This window comes from Oncorhynchus mykiss, chromosome 2 (assembly GCF_057628025.1).
Source record: "Oncorhynchus mykiss isolate SJ-2025 chromosome 2, ASM5762802v1, whole genome shotgun sequence".
In the NCBI taxonomy this organism is placed as follows: domain Eukaryota; kingdom Metazoa; phylum Chordata; class Actinopteri; order Salmoniformes; family Salmonidae; genus Oncorhynchus; species Oncorhynchus mykiss.
In genome coordinates, this window is record NC_143023.1 from 24,403,105 (window position 1) to 24,428,733 (window position 25,629).

Consider the following 25,629-nt stretch of genomic DNA (forward strand, 5'->3'; position numbering starts at 1 on the left):
GATTGTGTTCTCTCGATCCTTCCCTCCCACCTCTGACTGTTCCCTCCCTCTCTCTCTTTCCCTCCTGATTGTGTTCTCTCTCTCCTTCCCTCCCACCTCTGACTGTTCCCTCTCTTTCCTTCTCTCCCCCAGATCCAGCGTTCCAGGAACAAGCAGATGAAGGAGATGTTCCCAGATGGTTTTGGGATCCACCACGCTGGGATGCTGCGTGCTGACCGTAGCCTGATGGAGAGCATGTTCTCCAGGGGTTACCTCAAGGTTCTGTGCTGTACTGCCACACTGGCCTGGGGAGTCAACCTGCCTGCACACGCTGTCATCATCAAGGTCGGTTTGTGCGCGCGCGTGCGTTTCAGGTCCCGCTAGTCGTATGAACAGGATACACATGGTATACACTGTCCAACAAAATGCTTACTGGCATTGGGTGAGTGTGCTTGTGGTAGTTTGTTAGTTTGTATGTGCGAGGGAGTTTTTCGGTCTGATTAGAAGTAGGGTTACAAAGGGTCTGAAATTTTCCATGGGAAGTCAAGCCCGGGAATTTGGGGAATTTTGCTTAAATTCATCAAAGAACTTAGCTTATGATAATGAACCTTTTTTTGTGGGATACACACAAGACAATTCTAGGTCTTGTGGCATATTTTGGTTAAACGATCCCCAATTCAATGGAATTGCAACCCTCTTCATGCACAGTGCATTCTTCCATCACATGTGCAGTAGAGTTCAACTGATTAATTGGAATGGCCGATTAATTAGGGCCGATTTCATAACAAACGGTTATCGGCATTTTTGGCCGATTACATTGCACTCCACGAGGAGACTGCGTCAGGAAGTTGAAGCTTGGTCGCTAATGAGTCTTCCAAATGGACAATGACCCCAAGCATACTTCCAAAGTTGTGGCAAAATGGCTTAAGGACAACAAAGTCAAGGTATTGGAGTGGCCATCACAAAGCCCTGACCTCAATCCCATAGAGAATTTGTGGGCAGAACTGAAAAAGCATGTGCGAACAAGGTGGCCAAACCTGACTGTTACACCAGCTCTGTCAGGAGGAATGGGCCAAAATTCACCCAACTTATTGTGGGAAGCTTGTGGAAGGCAACCTGAAATGTTTGACCCAAGTTAAACAATTTAAAGGCAATGCATACCGAATACTAATTGAGCGTATGTAAACTTCTGACCCACTGGGAATGTGATGAAAGCTGAAATAAATATTTCTCTCTACTATTATTCTGACATTTCACATTCTTAAAATAAAGTGGTGATCCTAACTGACCTAAAACAGGGAATATTTACTAGGATTAAATGTCAGGAATTGTGAAAAACTGAGTTGAATGTTTTTTGGCTAAGGTGTATGTAAACTTCCGACTTCAACTCTATGGGGCGGCAGGGTAGCCTAGTGGTTAGAGTGTTGGACTAGTAACCGGAAGGTTGCGAGTTCAAACCCCCGAGCTGACAAGGTACAAATCTGTCGTTCTGCCCCTGAACAGGCAGTTAACCCACTGTTCCCAGGCCGTCATTGAAAATAAGAATTTGTTCTTAACTGACTTGCCTGGTTAAATAAAGGTAAAATAAAAAAATAAATAAATGTGAAGGGTCATCTAGTTATAGCAGCAATCTACCTAAAGCGAGAAGAATAAGAGCACCACATTGAAACTGCCCAAGAACACCCGTTGGGGTGGTGTTGTCATCATATTTGACAGTCTCCTGGAGGGAAAGGAGTCTTTCCAAGAAATGGCCACCTCAGTCTGCCATCAAGAGGATCCTCCTGAATGATTTATTTTGGGAGAGTGGTAAGCAGCCTGAATCTCCTGAAACCTATATCAGTAGCCATTGCATGGATTGAGGGAGACAATGCCATCCTGTCTGATGTTCAGACTCTGCTTGCAGATGTAAGGGAAGAAATCTGCACTGCCCTGCCCACTTCACTGTTGCTCCGAGCAGAGGAAACTGCAGTTCTGAAATACATCAAAAACCATGAAGACTTCTGCCTGAAGCCCATACACACCGCAGTGTACATGTTGGACCCCAAGTACGCTGGCAAGAGCATCCTGTCTGGTGCAGAGATCAACAAGGCCTATGGTGTCATCACTACCGTGTCTCGCCACCTTGGCCTGGATGAGGGCACAGTTCTTAGCAGTCTGGCGAAGTACACTTCCAAGCAAGGGCTTTGGGATTGAGATGCAGTATGACAGTCGTGCCAACATCTCATCAGCCACCTGGTGGAAGGGACTTTGTGGATCTGAGGCTCTTTCCCCTTTTGCCTCCATCGTCCTCCAAATCCCACCAACATCAGCTGCCTCAGAGCGCAACTGGTCCTTGTTTGGGAACACACACACCAAAGCACGCAACAGGCTGACCAATACAAAGGTAAAAAAATTGGTTGCCAAATGTGAGGCTTTTTGAACCTGACAATGAGCCATCCTCAACAAGGTTGGATAGTGACAGTGAAGATGAGGTCTCAGAGTCTGATGTTCAACATTGAGGATGTCCAGGGAGAAGACGTCGAAGCCTGAGAGGAAGACAGTCTAGAAACTAAAGCTTTGGTTATCATGTGATGGATCAATGGGGATCATTCAATAATCCCTTTTGTTGTTAAGTGAAATCATCCCATGTGAAGAATCAACTCATTTAATTAAAGTTCAGTTCGTAACAATTTATTTTTTTTATTTTTTATTTTTTTTATTGGAAAGATTTATTTATTTGCAATTATGTCTACTTATGATAAGGTAAAAGGTTTATGTTTGTCTCCATATGATATGGTAAATATATCCAATGCAAAAAACATCTACATTTAATTGGTAATAATATTAATTTGCATATATTTCTGTTAATTCACATATATTCCCGTTAATTCCTATATATTCCCACAGAAAGTTTCCACCTCTGAATTTTCCCCAAAATGTGCAACCCTAGATTAAGGTATGAACTTGTAAGTGTGTATCATGTGCCCTTCACTCTTAGAAGACGGTAAGTCCGTGTAGGTGTTTGTACTAAAACACGCAGACGTTTGCCTCATTAGGACTGTATTATCTCTCCAAAGCCACTCATATCCGGCCTCTCTTGTTCCCGTGGTAACAACAGGGCACCCAAATCTACGATGCTAAGCGTGGTACCCTGGTAGACCTGGGCATCCTGGATGTGATGCAGATCTTCGGGCGTGCCGGGCGGCCCCAGTTCGACAAGTACGGCGAGGGCACCATCATCACGGCACATGACAAGCTGAGCCACTACCTCACCCTGCTCACCCAGCAGAACCCCATAGAGAGCCAGTTCCTAGAGACCATGGCTGACAACCTTAACGCTGAGGTAGGGACACACACGCCACCGTCAATAATATAGCTTATCCACAATCACACATCTTCAGGACCTCTACCTTTTAACAATCATATCAGTGTTTCCACTGCAGTCATTTAGCTGTGGCGCTGCACCATGGCAAAATCATTGCCGCTACGCCAAAAAAATACAAATTTAAAGTCAACAAATATTTCCGCCTAGGCGCACTTTGAAGATGCTAGAACAGTCCAAATGTACTTTTCCTCTGCAAACAATGTGAGTAATGAATAAAAAAACTAAAACAAACCTTACCTTATAGTAAAATAGTTCTATCCAAGGTAAATATTCCTCTAAAAGGCACATTTTATTTATCAAGGTAATTTCAGAAAATGCCCATAGTATATATGGCGCTAATAGTGGAAAATGTTAGTGTTTCACAGTATTACTTACCCACCAGTGTTGTGATTGGCTGTGATATTGGCCTATTGATTTCTCCCGCCGAAGGGGCATCGGTTGTCAAACTGGGAAAGCTGTAATGACTTTGTGGCTGTTTTATCTAGTGGAGATCGCTCTGTCATTTCCTGGTTGCTAAAATGTTAAACTTCGCTCAAATTTCAGTTTGTGAGAAAACAAGCACTAAATAGTGTAGGGAATCATTGTACCATCTAAATCGCATTTTCAATAACCAAAACTATTGTTTTTACAGCTGTTTGAAGCTGGTAGACCAAATGAAAGTTAACAATATTTTTCTTCAGTGTAAAGATATTTCACAGCGATCTGTGTTTGACAGCAGATGCCTAACTGGCCCCCTTCAATCATGTTCTCTTCTCATCTCCATCCAATGCCCTTTTCACAAAATAAACACAGTACAATAAGTCACCACTAGATGGCACACACCTCAAGGATTCAATGAGGACTTATTGAGAAGGAATCAATGCTGAGTGTGGAATCTCCACCAGGTGCTGCTAGGTGGCTGAAATGACTGAAGGTGAATGTGATGTTATTGATCTCTCTTTCTCCCTCTCTCTGCAGGTATCACTAGGAACTGTGACTAACGTGGAGGAAGCAGTGAGGTGGCTGAGTTACACCTACCTGTACATCCGCATGAGAGCCAACCCTCTGGCCTACGGGATCAACCACAAGGCCTACCAGGTACACACGCATGCATGTGCACACACACACACACACACACACACATACATATACACACACACACACACACGTGTACACACTCGACTGTACACTCTCTTATTATCTAGCTCTCTGTGTTAGATGTACCCAGGTCTGGAGTGGTAATATAAGGAACTGGTGGTGATGGCAGGGTTAAACTGTTCTGTCTCTGTTAGATGGATCCAGGTCTGGAGCTGTATCGTAAGGAACTGGTGGTGATGGCAGGGTTAAACTGTTCTGTCTCTGTGTTAGATGGATCCAGGTCTGGAGCTGTATCGTAAGGAACTGGTGGTGATGGCAGGGTTAAACTGTTCTGTCTCTGTTTTAGATGGACCCAGGTCTGGAGCTGTATCGTAAGGAACTGGTGGTGATGGCAGCCAGGAAGCTGGACAAGGCCAGGATGATCCGCTTCGAGGAGAGGACAGGATACTTCGCCTCCACTGACCTGGGCAGAACCGCCAGTCACTTCTACATCAAATACAACACCATGGAGGTACACCAGAGTTCCATAACATGATATGATGTTATATGTACTATGTTGTATTGTACACTGAGTGTACAAAATATTAAGAACACCTGCTCTTTCCATGACATACAGTACCAGTCAAAGGTTTGAACACAGCTATTGATTCAAGGGTTTTTCCTGTTTTCTACATTGTAGAATAATAGTGAAGACATCAAAACTATGAAATAACACATGGGATCATGTAGTAACCAAAAAAGTGTTCAACAAAGCAAAATATATTTTAGATTCTTCAAAGTAGCAAGTCTTTGCCTTGATGACAGGTTTGCAAACTCTTGGCATTCTATCAACCAGCTTCATAAGGTGGAATGCATTTCAATTAACATGGGCCAGCATCCCTGTGGAAAGCTTTCATCATCTTGTGGAGTCCATGCCCCGACAAATTGAGGCTGCAACTCAATATCAGAAAGGTGTTCCTCGTGCCTGGTTTACTCCAATGTATTATATTATTGTAACCAGGTATACAGTGCCTTGCGAAAGTATTCAGCCCCCTTGAACTTTGCGACCTTTTGCCACATTTCAGGCTTCAAACATAAAGATATAAAACTGTATTTTTTTGTGAAGAATCAACAACAAGTGGGACACAATCATGAAGTGGAACGACATTTATTGGATATTTCAAACTTTTTTAACAAATCAAAAACTGAAAAATTGGGCGTGCAAAATTATTCAGCCCCTTTACTTTCAGTGCAGCAAACTCTCTCCAGAAGTTCAGTGAGGATCTCTGAATGATCCAATGTTGACCTAAATGACTAATGATGATAAATACAATCCACCTGTGTGTAATCAAGTCTCCGTATAAATGCACCTGCACTGTGATAGTCTCAGAGGTCCGTTAAAAGCGCAGAGAGCATCATGAAGAACAAGGAACACACCAGGCAGGTCCGAGATACTGTTGTGAAGAAGTTTAAAGCCGGATTTGGATACAAAAAGATTTCCCAAGCTTTAAACATCCAAAGGAGCACTGTGCAAGCGATAATATTGAAATGGAAGGAGTATCAGACCACTGCAAATCTACCAAGACCTGGCCGTCCCTCTAAATTTTCAGCTCATACAAGGAGAAGACTGATCAGAGATGCAGCCAAGAGGCCCATGATCACTCTGGATGAACTGCAGAGATCTACAGCTGAGGTGGGAGACTCTGTCCATAGGACAACAATCAGTCGTATATTGCACAAATCTGGCCTTTATGGAAGAGTGGCAAGAAGAAAGCCATTTCTTAAAGATATCCATAAAAAGTGTTGTTTAAAGTTTGCCACAAGCCACCTGGGAGACACACCAAACATGTGGAAGAAGGTGCTCTGGTCAGATGAAACCAAAATTGAACTTTTTGGCAACAATGCAAAACGTTATGTTTGGCGTAAAAGCAACACAGCTGAACACACCATCCCCACTGTCAAACATGGTGGTGGCAGCATCATGGTTTGGGCCTGCTTTTCTTCAGCTGGGACAGGGAAGATGGTTAAAATTGATGGGAAGATGGATGGAGCCAAATACAGGACCATTCTGGAAGAAAACCTGATGGAGTCTGCAAAAGACCTGAGACTGGGACAGAGATTTGTCTTCCAACAAGACAATGATCCAAAACATAAAGCAAAATCTACAATGTAATGGTTCAAAAATAAACATATCCAGGTGTTAGAATGGCCAAGTCAAAGTCCAGACCTGAATCCAATCGAGAATCTGTGGAAAGAACTGAAAACTGCTGTTCACAAATGCTCTCCATCCAACTTCACTGAGCTCGAGCTGTTTTGCAAGGAGGAATGTGAAAAAATGTCAGTCTCTCGATGTGCAAAACTGATAGAGACATACCCCAAGCAACTTACAGCTGTAATCGCAGCAAAAGGTGGCGCTACAAAGTATTAACTTAAGGGGGCTGAATAATTTTGCACGCCCAATTTTTCAGTTTTTGATTTGTTAAAAATGTTTGAAATATCCAATAAATGTCGTTCCACTTCATGATTGTGTCCCACTTGTTGTTGATTCTTCACAAAAAAATACAGTTTTATATCTTTATGTTTGAAGCCTGAAATGTGGCAAAAGGTCGCAAAGTTCAAGGGGGCCGAATACTTTCGCAAGGCACTGTATATACCCTTCTGTGTAGGTGTAATATGGCATGGTAATATCTACAAATAAACTCATCATGGATGATGGTACAGTAACATGCAATATACAACTAGATAACGGCTGTTCCTTATGTCATGTTTGTGTTTGTCTACCTCCTCCTCCATGCAGACGTTCAATGAGCTGTTCAACTCCCAGAAGACAGAGGCTGACATCCTCAGCATCGTCTCCAAGGCCGAGGAGTTTGAACAGGTCAAGGTGAGAGGTCACAGGTCACACTGAGAGGTCACTCATCACACATTATAGACTGCTGCGGGACACCTGCTAAACAGTATAGCAAGGTCTTGATATAGTTTGAGTACCCAGGTGGAAGTGCTCCTGACTGTGTGTGTGTGTGTTTGTGTGTGTGTGTGTGTGTGTGTGTGTGTGTGTGTGTTTTTCAAGGTGCGTGATGAGGAGATGGAGGAACTAGAGCAGATGCTGTGTAACTACTGTGAGCTGCCTGCTGCAGGCGGAGTGGAGAACGGATACGGCAAGATCAACATCCTACTGCAGACCTACATCGGCCGGGGAGAGGTGGACAGCTTCTCCCTCATCTCAGACCTGTCCTACGTAGCACAGGTGGGTTACAGGCACAGCACCACACACTACACACACACATACAGTGGGGCAAAAAAGTATTTAGTCAGCCACCAATTGTGCAAGTTCTCCCACTTAAAAAGATGAGAGGCCTGTCATTTTCATCATAGGTACACTTCAACTATGGCAGACAAAATGAGGGAAAAAAATCCAGAAAATCACATTGTAGACTTTTTAATGAATTTATTTGCAAATTATGATGGAAAATAAGTATTTGGTCAATAACAAAAGTTTATCTCAATACTTTGTTATATACCCTTTGTTGGCAATGACAGAGGTCAAACGTTTTCTGTAAGTCTTCACAAGGTTTTCACACACTGTTGCTGGTATTTTGGCCCATTCCTCCATGCAGATCTCCTCTAGAGCAGTGATGTTTTGGGGCTGTTGCTGGGCAACATGGACTTTCAACTCCCTCCAAAGATTTTCTATGGGGTTGAGATCTGGAGACTGGCTAGGCCACTCCAGGACCTTGAAATGCTTCTTACGAAGCCACTCCTTCGTTGCCCGGGCGGTGTGAAAGACCCAGCCACGTTTCATCTTCAATGCCTTTGCTGATGGAAGGAGGTTTTCACTCAAAATCTCACGATACATGGCCCCATTCATTCTTTCCTTTACACGGATCAGTCGTCCTGGTCCCTTTGTAGAAAAACAGCCCCATAGCATGATGTTTCCACCCCCATGCTTCACAGTAGGTATGGTGTTCTTTGGATGCAACTCAGCAGTCTTTGTCCTCCAAACACGACGAGTTGAGTTTTTACCAAAAAGTTATATTTTGGTTTCATCTGACCATATGACATTCTCCCAATCTTCTTCTGGATCATCCAAATGCTCTCTAGCAAACTTCAGATGGGCCTGGACATGTACTGGCTTAAGCAGGGGGACACGTCTGGCACTGCAGGATTTGAGTCCCTGGCGGCGTAGTGTGTTACTGATGGTAGGCTTTGTTACTTTGGTCCCAGCTCTCTGCAGGTCATTCACTAGGTCCCCCCGTGTGGTTCTGGGATTTTTGCTCACCGTTCTTGTGATAATTTTGACCCCACGGGGTGAGATCTTGCGTGGAGCCCCAGATCGAGGGAGATTATCAGTGGTCTTGTATGTCTTCCATTTCCTAATAATAGCTCCCACAGTTGATTTCTTCAAACCAAGCTGCTTACCTATTGCAGATTCAGTCTTCCCAGCCTGTTGCAGGTCTACAATTTTGTTTCTGGTGTCCTTTGACAGCTCTTTGGTCTTGGCCATAGTGGAGTTTGGAGTGTGACTGTTTGAGGTTGTGGACAGGTGTCTTTTATACTGATAACAAGTTCAAACAGGTGCCATTAATACAGGTAACGAGTGGAGGACAGAGGAGCCTCTTAAAGAAGGAGTTACAGGTCTGTGAGAGCCAGAAATCTTGCTTGTTTGTAGGTGACCAAATACTTATTTTCCACCATAATTAGCAAATAAATTCATTAAAAATCCTACAATGTGATTTTCTAGATTTTTTTAGTTGAAGTGTACCTATGATGAAAATACAGGCCTCTCCCATCTTTTTAAGTGGGAGAACTTGCACAATTGGTGGCTGACTTTTGCCCCACTGTATGCTCTTTCTCCATCTGTTTCTCACATACACACACTCATACAAACTGAACCATACCTGAAGAAACTTCAACATGTGTACATACTCTGCTTCTACCCCAAACTGAGCCAGCCTAGCCCCTCTGAGGGGTCCAGCTGTACCCCAGTGTCCCCTGCCAGGGGGACACAGGGGTACAGACTCCCTTACCCCAACACATGCAGCCCCTGCCTAGACTTCCCCTTCCCTCAGTCAGCAGCACGTCCGCGTCCTAGAGCAGAATGTTTCAATCATACTGGTGTACTGATGGGGGTTTAGAAAGAGTGTCTTAACGAATCATATCATACACATCCATAAACGGGTTTCCTGTTTGTACCAGCATCTCCATTGTTTCAGAGGGATCATGAGGCTTTCATGAACTGTCACAGTTAATCTGCCATGCCGGCATCTCTGCATTATGCTCTTTATGAAAATCAAATGCTTTGATATATCTGATGGAAAGTAATATGTTTGGCTGGTGCATATTTCACAGTGACTGATAGCCTGGAATCTTTTTTGCATTTGGAGCCCCCATCCCACATCCCATCCCCTCTTCCCATCCTCTGCTGAACCCATCTATCCATGGTTTTCCACGGTAACTGATTCCATGTGGCTGAATATTTGGAATTGTTCACAGCAAATTCCCTCTTTGCTCCTATTTTGCCCGATTTCAGATGTGCAGCCGGTTTGATGGCTGTGGCCGGGAGGCAGGCAGCCATAGTGGAATAGAGGGGATCTGATGGTTAATCCAGACTGAGGACTGATAGGTCCTGCTGCCGTATGATACTGCCACTACACATCAACAAAGACACACACACATAAGCACAGAGATGAAGTTGCATACATACATATAGGTGGGCACACTCACAACCACTGGCAGACTCACCATCTCTCGCTCTCTCACACACACACACACACACACACACACACACACACACACACACACACACACACACACTGACAGAGGCTAACTCCCTGTCTCTCATGCATACACACACAGTCCTCAATGGCTTTAGCAACTGGATGATAGAGCTGTTCTGCAGGCCGGTGCACTTGACCGCAGGACACCAGGAGTTCTCCTGAGAGAGTAGATTATTGTACATGAGCGCTGAGAGACCTGAGACCACAGTTGAACTGTGTTTACTGCATGCTCTTAAAGACACACGGACACAAAATAACTGGAGAAGGAAGGCAGCTTAATCATGAAGTTAGTTCCAACCAGGGAGATTATTGAGATTGACTATGTTGGTGCTGTGACTCGGACTGTGAGGCCTGATGTGTTTTGGCTGTTGGTTGTTATCTGGAGTATGAGTGTAGGCTCAGTAAGGGTGTGTGTGTAGGCTCAGGAAGGGTGTGAGTGTAGGCTCAGTAAGGGTGTGTGTGTAGGCTCAGGAAGGGTGTGAGTGTAGGCTCAGGAAGGGTGTGAGTGTAGGCTCAGGAAGGGTGTGAGTGTAGGCTCAGTAAGGGTGTGAGTGTAGGCTCAGGAAGGGTGTGAGTGTAGGCTCAGGAAGGGTGTGAGTGTAGGCTCAGGAAGGGTGTGAGTGTAGGCTCAGGAAGGGTGTGAGTGTAGGCTCAGTAAGGGTGTGAGTGTAGGCTCAGTAAGGGTGTGAGTGTAGGCTCAGTAAGGGTGTGAGTGTAGGCTCAGTAAGGGTGTGAGTGTAGGGTTTTCTCTCCAGAGGGTTTGATGTAGGAGTGCGGTTGCCCTAGTGGCCTTTTAACCAGCAGCAGACCAACATCTGGCCCAGCTGGTGTTTCTGTGTCTCTGCCTATCTATATGCCTGTCTCTATGTCTGCCTGCCTGTCTCTGTCCATCCTCCCACTCAACCACATGTTCCGGACACAAGCAGACCTGACCAATCTATCACAGATAGCAGCCTCGCCACGATTTATCCATCACAACAGAGCCAGGCCCAACAAATCCATCCCAGCACGGCCAGACTCTACCAATCCATCATGTCATTAACACCTGGCCAAATCAATCAGAGCCCAGTCACGTCAGATCTGATCAGTTTATCAGCGAGCAGCGCCAACCACCTGACCCATCTGTCAGGACAGACATGAACAATCCATCAGCACACAGCTAGGCCTGACCCATGTTTCAGAACAGAGCCTGATCATACCAGTCCCGCGGCTCTCGATCAGACATGATTAATCGTCCTACATCTTGATGGATTATTTCAGTCTCTGCATGACTCTCTCTGTCCTGCTGTACCCATTGTAGAACACTGCTCTAAGTCTGGCTGTAGCCTGTCTGTCTTTTTACACCTGTTGTTATACACTATTCCAATTGTGATTCCAATCGGTCTGTCCTTGTTTTTCTACTATAGAACGCCACTCAAATTGTAACTGTGTGTGTGTATTTCGTCCCTGTGTAGAACGCAGCTCGTATCGTCAGGGCTCTGTTTGAGATTGCTCTGAGGAAACGCTGGCCTGCCATGACCTACCGCCTGCTCAACCTGTGTAAAGTGATAGACAAGCGTCTGTGGGGCTTCGCTCACCCCCTGAGACAGTTCTCCATCCTGCCTCACAACGTGCTGGCCCGTCTGGAGGAGAAGAAACTCACTGTGGACAAACTGAAAGATATGCAGAAGGACGAGATAGGTGAGACCATACTAGGCCAAGTGTGGTATACTACCAAATTAGACATGAATTCTATTGTGTTCTGTAGAGCTGTGTGCGTGTGTGTGTGCATGCAGCGTGCTGTAGTAGCACCACTCCCCTCTGTGTGTCCCAGGTCACATGCTTCACCACGTGAACATCGGGTTGAAGGTGAAGCAGTGTGTCCACCAGATCCCTTCCATACTTATGGAGGCCACCATCCAACCAATCACACGCACTGTGCTCAGGGTCCGCCTCCAGATCACCCCCGACTTCCAGTGGCACGACCAGGTAACCAGGTCGACCTCACCTAGGATGACCTCGATGTCTCTCTTTCTCTCTCTCTCTCCCTCACTCACTCACTCACTCACACACACACACACACACACACACACACACACACAGTACACAAACAGTAGACATTATCAGAGCACTCTTTAAGTGTGTCAAAATGCTGCTAACAGTAGAAATGTGTTAGTTAGTGTGAAGTGTCAGTGGTCTGTCAGTATGGAGCTGTCCTCTCCCCCAGTGGCCCTGCTCCTCTCCTCCTCCAGCCAGTGGGGGGGGGGGGGGGGGGGGGGGGTGGAGTAATGAGTGAAAAGTGGGAATCTCACCTCTGTTCTACAAGGAGGAGCAGCCAGCTGCTGAAACAACCCCGCAGCGTCAGATTCCCACCTCTGGAAGTGTTAGTCCACATCCCAAGTACTGGTTGAAGGGCTCTTCTTTTCTTTGAATGGTTCAAATGAAGGTTTATATAAATGGAAGATGGCTGATTCTAGATCAGTGTTTAGGTGCATCACCTTCTTGTAATACAGTGAGGGAAAACAATATTTGATCCCCTGCATATTTTGTATGTTTGCCCACTGACAAAGAAATTATCTATCTATGATCTATAATTTTAATGGTAGGTTTATTTGAACAGTGAGAGACAGAATAACAACAAAAAAATCCTGAAAAACGCATGTCAAAAATGTTATAAATTGATTTGCATTTTAATGAGGGAAATAAGTATTTGACCCCTCTGCAAAACATGACTAAGTACTTGGTGGCAAAACCCTTGTTGGCAATCACAGAGGTCAGACGTTTCTTGTAGTTGGCCACCAGGTTTGCACACATCTCAGGAGGGATTTTGTCCCACTCCTCTTTGCAGATCTTCTCCAAGTCATTAAGGTTTTGAGGCTGACGTTTGGCAACTCGAACCTTCAGCTCCCTCCACAGATTCTGTATGGGATTAAGGTCTGGAGACTGGCTAGGTGACTCCAGGACCTTATAATGTGCTTCTTCTTGAGCCACTCCTTTGTTGCCTTGGGTCATTGTCATGCTGGAATACTCATCCACGACCCATTTTCAATGCCCTGGCTGAGGGACGGAGGTTCTCACCCAAGATTTGACTGTACATGGCCCTGTCCATCATCCCTTTGATGTGGTGAAGTTGTCCTGTCCCCTTAGCAGAAAAACACCCCAAAGCATAATGTTTCCACCTCATTGTTTGACGGTGGGGATGGTGTTCTTGGGGTCATAGGCAGCATTCCTCCTCCTCCAAAGACGGCTTGTTGAGTTGATGCCAAAGAGCTCCATTTTGGTCTCATCTGACCACAACACTTTCACCCAGTTGTCCTCTGAATCGTTCAGATGTTCATTGGCAAACTTCCGACTGGCATGTATATGTGCTTTCTTGAACAGGGGGACCTCGCGGGCGCTGCAGGATTTCAGTCCTTCACGGCGTTGTGCGTTACCAATTGTTTTCTTGGTGACTATGGTCCCAGCTGCCTTGAGATCATTGACAAGATCCTCCCGTGTAGTTCTGGGCTGATTCCTCACCATTCTCATAATCATTGTAACTCCACGAGGTGAGATCTTGCATGGAGACCCAGGCCGAGGGAGATTGACAGTTTTTTGTGTTTCTTCCATTTGCGAATAATCGCACCAACTGTTCGCACCAACTCTCACCAAGCTGCTTGGCGATGGTCTTGTAACCCAATCCAGCCTTGTGTAGGTCTACAATCTTGTCCCTGACATCCTTGGAGAGCTCTTTGGTCTTGGCCATGGTGGAGAGTTCTGATTGATTGATTGCTTCTGTGGACAGGTGTCTTTTATACAGGTAACAAGCTGAGATTAGGAGCACTCCCTTTAAAAGTGTGCTCCTAATCTCAGCTCGTTACCTGTATAAAAGACACCTGGTAGCCAGAAATCTTTCTGATTGAGAGTGGGTCAAATACTTATTTCCCTCATTAAAATGCAAATCAATTTCTAACAATTTCTAACAGTCTCTCACTGTTCAAATAAACCTACCATTAAAATTATAGACTGATAATTTCTTTGTCAGTGGGCAAACGTACAAAATCAGCAGGGGATCAAATACTTTTTTCCCTCACTGTATTATCCTGCGGATTTTATACTACATTTGCTTGAGCCTGCCTGGTGTGTCAGATGGACGGTGTTTTCCACTTTTGGGACTATTCTATTGGTTCTATTGCGCCAGGCAAGATCAATCAAACACAGCTAAGTATCTGAAAGATTTCAAATGCCGTTTGAACCCAAGTCTGCTGTCCGTAAGTAGAGCCATGTCCAATGGAGGGAATATACAGTACATCATTGAATTGCGAATTAGGCTATAGGATCTCTATGGTGATTGGAGTACATCATTGAGGCAGATGACTCCTGTAGTTTGTGAGGGAGTCAGGGTGGAATCGGAGGCCCGTTGTAGCCAGGCTGTGTATGAAGATGAATGTTTGTGTGATTAGCGATGCATGCTCTGCTCATGGGAGAGTTGTTATGGAACACCCCCAGCTTAGCCAGTGATCCCTGCTGCATATGTACACACGCAAGCTAGCCACGACACATGTAGAGGCACATGAGATCTCCTTCTCCCTAACTCTAACCCAAGCCACAGACTCCAGGAAAATCACTCATTCTAATTGGGAAACAGACAGGAGTTGGATGTCGTTTTCTAATATTAATGCGTGGTTCCCCACTCCCTTTAGTGTTTTGAGTAGGACCCAGAATTGTTCCTGGTTCAGGTCACATGGTTGGGAATAACTCCTAGCCCTAATCAAGAGTAGTTTCCCTGATATCTTTAGACATTTACACAAGAGGGCTAGGGACCAGGCCAGAAGATGACATTATAGCTGTTGTTTTAGTGTGTTTGTCTGTGGGAACTGGACTGTCTCCTCTCTCCATGTGTCATAAAGCAGTCTCCTGGACCTGTGTCTGTTGGCCAGCCAGCAGTTGTTTCCACAGCAGAGTGTTCTACAGGGGGTCAACTCAGAGCAGAGAAATGTAGAGAGATGCACAGTACAGTGTACTACTAGCTACTATCTGGTTAAACAACCTGGGAGTGCTCTGATCTTCTAATGCCACCAATTCTTCATGCTTCTGTCTCCTCTGCCTCTCTCCTCTGCCTCTCTCCTCTGCCTCTCCTCTGCCTCTCTCCTCTGCCTCTCTCCTCTGCCTCTCTCCTCTGCCTCTCTCCTCTGCCTCTCCTCTGCCTCTCTCCTCTGCCTCTCCTCTGCCTTTCCTCTGCCTCTCCTCTCTCCTCTGCCTCTCTCCTCTCTTAGTGTCATGGTTCAGTGGGAGAGCCCTGGTGGCTGTGGGTAGAGGACCCCATCAACGATCACATCTACCATTCAGAGTACCTGCTCCTACAGAAGAAACAGGTGGGTTTCTGGGTACCATTAGTTTCTAGAATGTGTCTGAGAGCCACTTGTTCTCCTGTGTTCCCTTGAGGCAGAAGTTGCCCCTAACTATAGATCTAGGATCAGATTACCTGACCCCTGATTCTAACCTTAACCATTATGGTTATGGAATAAATCTGACCCTGTATCAGTGGATATGGTTGAGCCTAGTCATACTTACATCGTGTGTGTGTTTTCCAGGTGGTGAGTGGGGAGCCCCAACAGGTGGTATTCACCATCCCTATCTTTGAGCCCATGCCCTCCCAGTACTACATCAGAGCTGTGTCAGACCGCTGGCTGGGCTCAGAGGCTGTCTGCATCATCAACTTCCAACACCTCATCCTGCCTGAAAGACATCCCCCACATACTGGTACTGTACAACAGACTCACAAACACAGACAGACCAACCCTCAGAGGTGTACAGATGAAACAACATACTTCACACATACACCTTTCTTTGTCTTTTTTCCTTGACAAATGTACCCATACGTTGTCTCAATGTTGCCCTGTGGATTCTCAGAGCTGCTGGACCTGCAGCCGTTGCCCATCACCGCCCTGGGGAACCTGGAGTATGAGAGTCTGTACAAGTTCACCCACTTCAATCCCATCCAGACACAGATCTTCCACACGCTCTACCACACCGACACCAACGTCCTGCTGGGGGCGCCAACGGGCTCCGGTAAAACCATCGCTGCCGAGTTGGCCATGTTCCGAGTCTTCAACCAGTACCCTACCTCCAAGGTCTGTCTGGCCCCCCATCTCTCTTTTTCTCTTTCAATATCGCTATACATTTCTCTCTGTTTATATCCTTGCTCTGTGTGTGTTCTTAGGTGGTGTACATTGCCCCTCTGAAAGCTCTGGTCAGGGAGAGGATTGAGGACTGGAAGATCAGGATAGAGGAAAAACTGGGGAAGAAGTGAGAGAGACTTGGTTATAACCATGTGCATTTCAGTTGCATTCACATCTGTCAATGACCATCAGCCGTGGTATCTATCCATCCATCTATTGTCTCTTTCTCGCTCTCTCCCCTCTCTCCCTCCTTCCCTTCCCTCTCTCCTCGTCCCTAGGGTCGTGGAGCTGACAGGTGATGTGACTCCAGACATGCGGGCCATCGCCGCGGCCGACCTGATCGTGACCACGCCGGAGAAGTGGGACGGCGTGAGTCGCTCCTGGCAGAACCGCAGCTACGTCCAGAAAGTAGCCATCCTCATCATCGACGAGATCCACCTGCTAGGTAACCACAGCCTAGTTCTACCCAGAAGCATATAGAGAGATCTTTAATATCTATGGGTCTGGTTCTTGCCTCACAAACCCCATAGAATCAAACTTTGTATAGAGCCTGAACTTTTACCCTCATACAAACAGAACCTTCTATAGAGCCTTAACTTTTACCATCATACAAAGAAAATGCTGATAGAATTCAAAAGAGTTAATAATAATACTACTCTCCATAGTGAAATGCTTTGTCCAACTTTCTCACACTGGACCATACCACTGTGTCTGTATCCCAGGGGAGGACAGAGGTCCTGTGCTGGAGGTCATAGTGTCCAGGACCAACTTCATCTCCTCTCACACCAACAAGACTGTCCGCGTGGTGGGCCTGTCCACGGCCCTGGCCAACGCACGAGACCTCGCCGACTGGCTAGGGATTGGACAGGTGAGCTCTCCATAGCATCCACATACTAGACACTACAGGTATTGTGAAACGCCACTCCTGGTAGGAGTTGCACTTAGGCTCAGATTTAGGATCAGTTTCTTATCTGAATCAGGCATTACAACAGTGTTCTACCCTGATCACACCATTACGTTAGTCTCAGTTTCACATAGACAAGACATCTCCTGTAGTTAAAACCTGCTCATCCTTTCACCTTTTGACCTCCTGTCCTGTGTTCAGATAGAGTTCATGTCTCTGTCATCAGTTGGAGGTTTTGTAATTGACATTGCTGTTCTGAAGCCAACCAGTAACCACATTTGTGTTAGCCAGTGTTTTTTAGTGTTTAGTGTTTTTTAGTGTCCCCTTTTCATATTTGATAAATGTAGAATAATACTGCTGTTTTTGGCAGGGAATCCGTTTTGACCACAGCACAGTAATAATGGTTTGGAGTTCTGTTTCTCTGGAGCCATGCTGGAGTTGCTCTGGTAATCAACAGAAATCACGGTACCAATGCGGACAGATGACTTGACAGTCCTTTAATAATAATAATAATAGCAGTAATCATATCAGAAGGGTATTTAATAACCTCCCTGTCCACCGCAGAGAGACATGGGAACTGTATGCCTGCATGACCCCAGTCACACATGAAAACCACATGTAGACAGACAGTCTTTACATTCACTTATACAATTTATCTCAAAAAGAAAATAGCATCTGCTGAAAAACATTTTATATAACATTTATAAAGCATTCATAAGCATTTACAACTGCTTATTACTGCTTATTACTGTTATAAAGTGTTACCATAACGTCATTTGTAATGCTTTTCAAACATTGCTCTGAAATTCCACCTGTATCCTACCATTCCAGTCTTCTCTGTGACGGTATTGGTTGTCTAAACGTTGTGTTACTGTTGCAGTGTCCCTGGCAGACAGATTGTCTGGTTATAAATCTGGCTGTTTAGACTGGGGACGGGAGGGACTGGGGATGTTGGCTGGGTTTAGATGCCCAATCCATTATCCAGGCCTTAGATATGTGTACACACGCGCCTGCCCTGCCTGGCCACTCCACACGCTACAATGCAATGCTGCCCTACCCAGCCAGCTTCTGAGCACAACAGACAAAAAGTGCTCAGTTCCCTGTCCCTCTCCCCCAGACAAGGACAATGACAAACCTTTAGACACCCAGATGGGCCTCGCTGCCAGCTGGACTCACTTTATCTATCTATCTCTGTCTCGATCTAGTTCTCTTTCATCCACTCTGTCTCTCTCTCTCACTGACTGAGAGAAGACATTCATTCTCTTTCTATGGTTCTATGTCCATATGGTTCTCTAACTCTCTCCGTCTCTTTGCCTCACCTCTCTTACAGGTGGGTTTGTTTAACTTCCGTCCCTCTGTGCGTCCCGTCCCATTGGAGGTTCACATCCAAGGCTTCCCAGGACAGCACTACTGCCCCCGCATGGCCAGCATGAACAAGCCTGTGTTCCAAGGTACAATATACCACACACAGAAACACACACTAAGTATGCAACTACACTGTGCATCCCCCCTTTCTATATCTCTCTCTCTCTCGCCCCTTCTCTCTCTCTCCAGCGATTCGCAGTCACTCTCCAGCCAAGCCTGTTCTGATCTTTGTGTCGTCGCGGCGACAGACTCGTCTGACGGCTCTAGACCTGATAGCCTTCCTGGCCACCGAGGACGACCCTAAACAGTGGCTGCACCAGGACGAGACTCAGGTGACCAGGCTTATACTTGTTACCTCCTAGTGGAACTAACCCTGTAGTCAGAGGTGTGTACATCTACAGTTTTTCTCTCTTTCTCTCTCTCCTAGTCTCTCTCTTTCTCTATCTCCTCTGACTGTTCTTCTATTCCTCCAGTCTTCCTATTCCTCGTCCTCTGCTGCTTGTTGCTCTCTCCTTTCTCATCGTCTCCTTCCTCCTGATATTCTCTCTCTCTAAGCACTGGTTTTAGTGTAATTACAGAGGGAACTCAAACCAACTTCTACAGGAAACGCCTGTGTCATATCCCATTATTTTCTCTGCATACTTCAGGATTATTTCAAGATGAGAAAATGTGCTCTGATAGAAGATGGGCAGTAATTACCTTAACATGTGTGTCTGATATATAGGGGCCCATAAACGAGGAGAATTTCTTACAATACACACGCACACTAGCTAACGCTCTCTCTCCTATCTATCTCTCTCTCTCTCACTCAGACACACACACACACACACACATTCAAAAACAGTAAAACAATGTATTTGCTCAGGCCTGCCAGACGCCCGGGATACAGAGAGCTGAGCAGAGCGGTGTTGGATGTGTGTCTGGTGTATAATCCCTTATATTGGGTCTTATGAAGTCACAGTAGGCTTGGCGTTGTAAAATATGGATATTAACATGTTTTATGGGGCTGCTCGCCTTTCACACCAAGCCTGTGGTCTGAGCGAAATATAGAGCTCTGACTGACTTCAAACCCCAACTTGTAAAATATATACACACACACACAAACTAGGCCTTAATACTGTATACGCAGCAGAAAAATCTAATTCATAGGATACATTTCATCCTCTCTTCTGTTCCACATTTCCTTGGTGTGTGTGTGTGTGTGTGTGTGTGTGTGTGTGTGTGTGTGTGTGTGTGTGTGTGAGTGTGAGTGAGAGAGAGAGAACCTGACCTGGCATTTACTGTATGTGTATTTTTAGCCCTGTGTGTGTTGAACTGGCCCTGCAGTGTGCTTGTTCCAGTGATATATGCTGCTCCCTGCTGTGTTTCTGTACTGGCTGTGTAGCTGCTGGAGTCCCTGTGGTTTGAGTGACAGGCGGCTGGCGCTAGCTGCCTCAGTCTCAGTGGGAGTCCTGCCCTCTCTGCCTGAGTTAGCCTTACGTTCTCTCTATTACTTCCTCTGCTGCAGTTAGCCCCTCTCCCGCCTTCCTTCCTCTGTGAACATGTACCTCTCGTCTTCCCTGTAACTCCCCCTGTAAATGTTTTGCTTGCTCTGTCCCACATGTTGTTTTCAGTTTTTCCTCCACCTCCCTTTTCTCCACTCCTTCTGTAGCCCCCCTCCCTGCTCATGTCCAACAATGTCTTCTTCGTCATGGATGTGCCTTCTTAGTCGTACACTGTTTACTGTGTCTCTATTGGTCGACGAGATAAGGTCTCGTGCTGTCGTAGATTGAGGTGAGGTCTCATGCTGTGATTGGTTAATGTTACCCAGATGACAGACATCATCGCCACGGTGAGGGAGTCCAACCTGAAGCTGACGTTGGCGTTTGGTATCGGCATGCACCACGCTGGACTACACGAGCGAGACAGGAAGACTGTGGAGGAACTGTTTGTCAACTGCAAGATCCAGGTGGGACCCTGACAGGTTCAGGTATATACGTATTGAATAGGTGCAGGTATATATACGTATTGAATAGGTGCAGTTATATATACGTATTGAATAGGTGCAGGTATATACGTATTGAATAGGTGCAGGTATATACGTATTGAATAGGTGCAGGTATATACGTATTGAATAGGTGCAGGTATATACGTATTGAATAGGTGCAGGTATATACGTATTGAATAGGTGCAGGTATATACGTATTGAATAGGTGCAGTTATATATACGTATTGAATAGGTGCAGGTATATATACGTATTGAATAGGTGCAGGTAAATACATATTGAATAGGTGCAGGTATATAGGTATTGAATAGGTGCAGGTATATACGTATTGAATAGGTGCAGTTATATATACGTATTGAATAGGTGCAGGTATATATGTATTGAATAGGTGCAGGTATATACGTATTGAATAGGTGCAGGTATATACGTATTGAATAGGTGCAGGTAAATACATATTGAATAGGTGCAGGTATATACGTATTGAATAGGTGCAGGTATATACGTATTGAATAGGTGCAGTTATATATACGTATTGAATAGGTGCAGGTATATACGTATTGAATAGGTGCAGGTATATATACGTATTGAATAGGTGCAGGTATATATACGTATTGAATAGGTGCAGTTATATATACGTATTGAATAGGTGCAGGTATATACGTATTGAATAGGTGCAGGTATATACGTATTGAATAGGTGCAGGTATATACGTATTGAATAGGTGCAGGTATATACGTATTGAATAGGTGCAGGTATATACGTATTGAATAGGTGCAGGTATATACGTATTGAATAGGTGCAGGTATATACGTATTGAATAGGTGCAGGTATATACGTATTGAATAGGTGCAGGTATATACGTATTGAATAGGTGCAGTTATATATACGTATTGAATAGGTGCAGGTATATATACGTATTGAATAGGTGCAGGTATATACGTATTGAATAGGTGCAGGTATATACGTATTGAATAGGTGCAGGTATATACGTATTGAATAGGTGCAGGTATATACGTATTGAATAGGTGCAGGTATATACGTATTGAATAGGTGCAGGTATATACGTATTGAATAGGTGCAGGTATATACGTATTGAATAGGTGCAGTTATATATACGTATTGAATAGGTGCAGGTATATATACGTATTGAATAGGTGCAGGTAAATACATATTGAATAGGTGCAGGTATATACGTATTGAATAGGTGCAGGTATATACGTATTGAATAGGTGCAGTTATATATACGTATTGAATAGGTGCAGGTATATACGTATTGAATAGGTGCAGGTATATACGTATTGAATAGGTGCAGGTATATACGTATTGAATAGGTGCAGGTAAATACATATTGAATAGGTGCAGGTATATACATATTGAATAGGTGCAGGTATATACGTATTGAATAGGTGCAGTTATATATACGTATTGAATAGGTGCAGGTATATACGTATTGAATAGGTGCAGGTATATATACGTATTGAATAGGTGCAGGTATATATACGTATTGAATAGGTGCAGTTATATATACGTATTGAATAGGTGCAGGTATATACGTATTGAATAGGTGCAGGTATATACGTATTGAATAGGTGCAGGTATATACGTATTGAATAGGTGCAGGTAAATACATATTGAATAGGTGCAGGTATATACGTATTGAATAGGTGCAGGTATATATGTATTGAATAGGTGCAGGTATATATACGTATTGAATAGGTGCAGGTATATACGTATTGAATAGGTGCAGGTATATATACATATTGAATAGGTGCAGGTATATACGTATTGAATAGGTGCAGGTATATATACGTATTGAATAGGTGCAGGTATATATACGTATTGAATAGGTGCAGGTATATATACGTATTGAATAGGTGCAGGTATATACGTATTGAATAGGTGCAGGTATATATACATATTGAATAGGTGCAGGTATATACGTATTGAATAGGTGCAGGTATATATACGTATTGAATAGGTGCAGGTATATACGTATTGAATAGGTGCAGGTATATGTACATATTGAATAGGTGCAGGTATATACGTATTGAATAGGTGCAGGTATATATACGTATTGAATAGGTGCAGGTATATACGTATTGAATAGGTGCAGGTAAATACATATTGAATAGGTGCAGGTATATACGTATTGAATAGGTGCAGGTATATACGTATTGAATAGGTGCAGGTAAATACATATTGAATAGGTGCAGGTATATATGTATTGAATAGGTGCAGGTAAATACATATTGAATAGGTGCAGGTATATATGTATTGAATAGGTGCAGGTAAATACATATTGAATAGGTGCAGGTATATATGTATTGAATAGGTGCAGGTAAATACATATTGAATAGGTGCAGGTATATACGTATTGAATAGGTGCAGGTATATACGTATTGAATAGGTCCAGGTATATACGTATTGAATAGGAGCAGGTATATACGTATTGAATAGGTGCAGTTATATATACGTATTGAATAGGTGCAGGTATATATACGTATTGAATAGGTGCAGGTATATACTTATTGAATAGGTGCAGGTATATACGTATTGAATAGGTACAGGTATATACGTATTGAATAGGTGCAGGTATATACGTATTGAATAGGTACAGGTATATACGTATTGAATAGGTGCAGGTATATACGTATTGAATAGGAGCAGGTATATACGTATTGAATAGGAGCAGGTATATATACGTATTGAATAGGTGCAGGTATATACATATTGAATAGGTGCAGTTATATATACGTATTGAATAGGTGCAGGTATATATACGTATTGAATAGGTGCAGGTATATATACGTATTGAATAGGTGCAGGTAAATACATATTGAATAGGTGCAGGTATATACGTATTGAATAGGTGCAGTTATATATACGTATTGAATAGGTGCAGGTATATATACGTATTGAATAGGTGCAGGTATATATACGTATTGAATAGGTGCAGGTATATACGTATTGAATAGGTGCAGTTATATATACGTATTGAATAGGTGCAGGTATATATACGTATTGAATAGGTGCAGGTATATATACGTATTGAATAGGTGCAGTTATATATACGTATTGAATAGGTGCAGGTATATACGTATTGAATAGGTGCAGGTAAATACATATTGAATAGGTGCAGGTTTATACGTATTGAATAGGAGCAGGTATATATACGTATTGAATAGGTGCAGTTATATATACGTATTGAATAGGTGCAGGTATATATACGTATTGAATAGGTGCAGGTATATACGTATTGAATAGGTGCAGGTAAATACATATTGAATAGGTGTAGGTATATACGTATTGAATAGGTACAGGTATATACGTATTGAATAGGTCCAGGTATATACGTATTGAATAGGAGCAGGTATATATACGTATTGAATAGGTGCAGGTATATACGTATTGAATAGGTGCAGTTATATACGTATTGAATAGGTGCAGGTATATACGTATTGAATAGGTGCAGGTATATACGTATTGAATAGGTGCAGGTATATACGTATTGAATAGGTGCAGTTATATACGTATTGAATAGGTGCAGTTATATACGTATTGAATAGGTGCAGGTATATACGTATTGAATAGGTGCAGTTATATATACGTATTGAATAGGTGCAGGTATATATACGTATTGAATAGGTGCAGGTATATACGTATTGAATAGGTGCAGGTATATACGTATTGAATAGGAGCAGGTATATACGTATTGAATAGGTACAGGTATATATGTATTGAATAGGTGCAGGTAAATACATATTGAATAGGTGCAGGTATATATACGTATTGAATAGGTGCAGGTATATATACGTATTGAATAGGTGCAGGTATATACGTATTGAATAGGTGCAGGTATATACGTATTGAATAGGAGCAGGTATATACGTATTGAATAGGTACAGGTATATACGTATTGAATAGGTGCAGGTATATACGTATTGAATAGGTACAGGTATATACGTATTGAATAGGTACAGGTATATACGTATTGAATAGGTACAGGTATATACGTATTGAATAGGTACAGGTATATACGTATTGAATAGGTGCAGGTATATACGTATTGAATAGGTGCAGGTATATATACGTATTGAATAGGTGCAGGTATATACAACAATGTTGCAGATACGACACTGAAGGTGTTTCTGCTTTACTTTGTTAAATCCATGACAGGTATGACACTATTCTCTCTCTGTCTCCAGATACTGATAGCCACCAGTACTCTGGCCTGGGGAGTCAACTTCCCTGCCCATCTGGTCATTGTCAAAGGTACTGAGTACTACGATGGGAAGACCAGACGCTACGTGGACTACCCCATCACAGGTACAGGCTCATGTCCAGTTGTTTCCATCACTGTTTCTGTATTGAATTAAGTCTACTTCTATTTTCCTGTCATGTCAAATACCCTGTTTGGTAGTGAGTTAGAAAGTCCAGTACATCCATGTGTTTTCATCTGAATGTGTAGGTGTGGTTTGTCTCTCCTGTAGTTACAGTAGGTTGTAGTTCTGTAGGTGTGGTTTGTCTCTCCTGTAGTTACATTAGGTTGTAGTTGTTCTGTAGGTGTGGTTTATCTCTCATGTAGTTACAGTAGGTTGTAGTTCTGTAGGTGTGGTTTATCTCTCCTGTAGTTAAAGTAGGTTGTAGTTGTTCTGTAGGTGTGGTTTATCTCTCCTGTAGTTACAGTAGGTTGTAGTTGTTCTGTAGGTGTGGTTTATCTCTCCTGTAGTTACAGTAGGTTGTAGTTCTGTAGGTGTGGTTTATCTCTCCTGTAGTTACAGTAGGTTGTAGTTGTTCTGTAGGTGTGGTTTATCTCTCCTGTAGTTACAGTAGGTTGTAGTTCTGTAGGTGTGGTTTATCTCTCCTGTAGTTACAGTAGGTTGTAGTTGTTCTGTAGGTGTGGTTTATCTCTCCTGTAGTTACAGTAGGTTGTAGTTCTGTAGGTGTGGTTTATCTCTCCTGTAGTTACAGTAGGTTGTAGTTCTGTAGGTGTGGTTTATCTCTCCTGTAGTTACAGTAGGTTGTAGTTCTGTAGGTGTGGTTTATCTCTCCTGTAGTT

At 43.7% G+C, this 25,629-nt stretch overlaps 1 protein-coding gene across 2 annotated transcripts in view; it reads left to right on the top strand.

Annotated features, from left to right (window-relative positions):
• LOC110539034 (activating signal cointegrator 1 complex subunit 3) overlaps nt 1-25,629 on the top strand; it is a 142,391-nt gene that overhangs the window by 91,903 nt on the left and 24,859 nt on the right. For both annotated transcript variants that reach the window (XM_090193702.1, XM_090193693.1), the window contains exons 16-33: nt 133-324; nt 3,077-3,301; nt 4,301-4,420; nt 4,767-4,931; nt 7,197-7,283; nt 7,470-7,646; nt 11,631-11,856; nt 11,990-12,144; nt 15,411-15,509; nt 15,729-15,897; nt 16,048-16,268; nt 16,358-16,443; nt 16,595-16,761; nt 17,039-17,184; nt 18,551-18,671; nt 18,775-18,917; nt 20,396-20,533; nt 24,776-24,896. In XM_090193702.1, the coding sequence (XP_090049828.1) occupies nt 133-324; nt 3,077-3,301; nt 4,301-4,420; nt 4,767-4,931; nt 7,197-7,283; nt 7,470-7,646; nt 11,631-11,856; nt 11,990-12,144; nt 15,411-15,509; nt 15,729-15,897; nt 16,048-16,268; nt 16,358-16,443; nt 16,595-16,761; nt 17,039-17,184; nt 18,551-18,671; nt 18,775-18,917; nt 20,396-20,533; nt 24,776-24,896 (2,758 nt within the window). The remainder of the gene's footprint in view (nt 1-132; nt 325-3,076; nt 3,302-4,300; nt 4,421-4,766; nt 4,932-7,196; nt 7,284-7,469; nt 7,647-11,630; nt 11,857-11,989; nt 12,145-15,410; nt 15,510-15,728; nt 15,898-16,047; nt 16,269-16,357; nt 16,444-16,594; nt 16,762-17,038; nt 17,185-18,550; nt 18,672-18,774; nt 18,918-20,395; nt 20,534-24,775; nt 24,897-25,629) is intronic.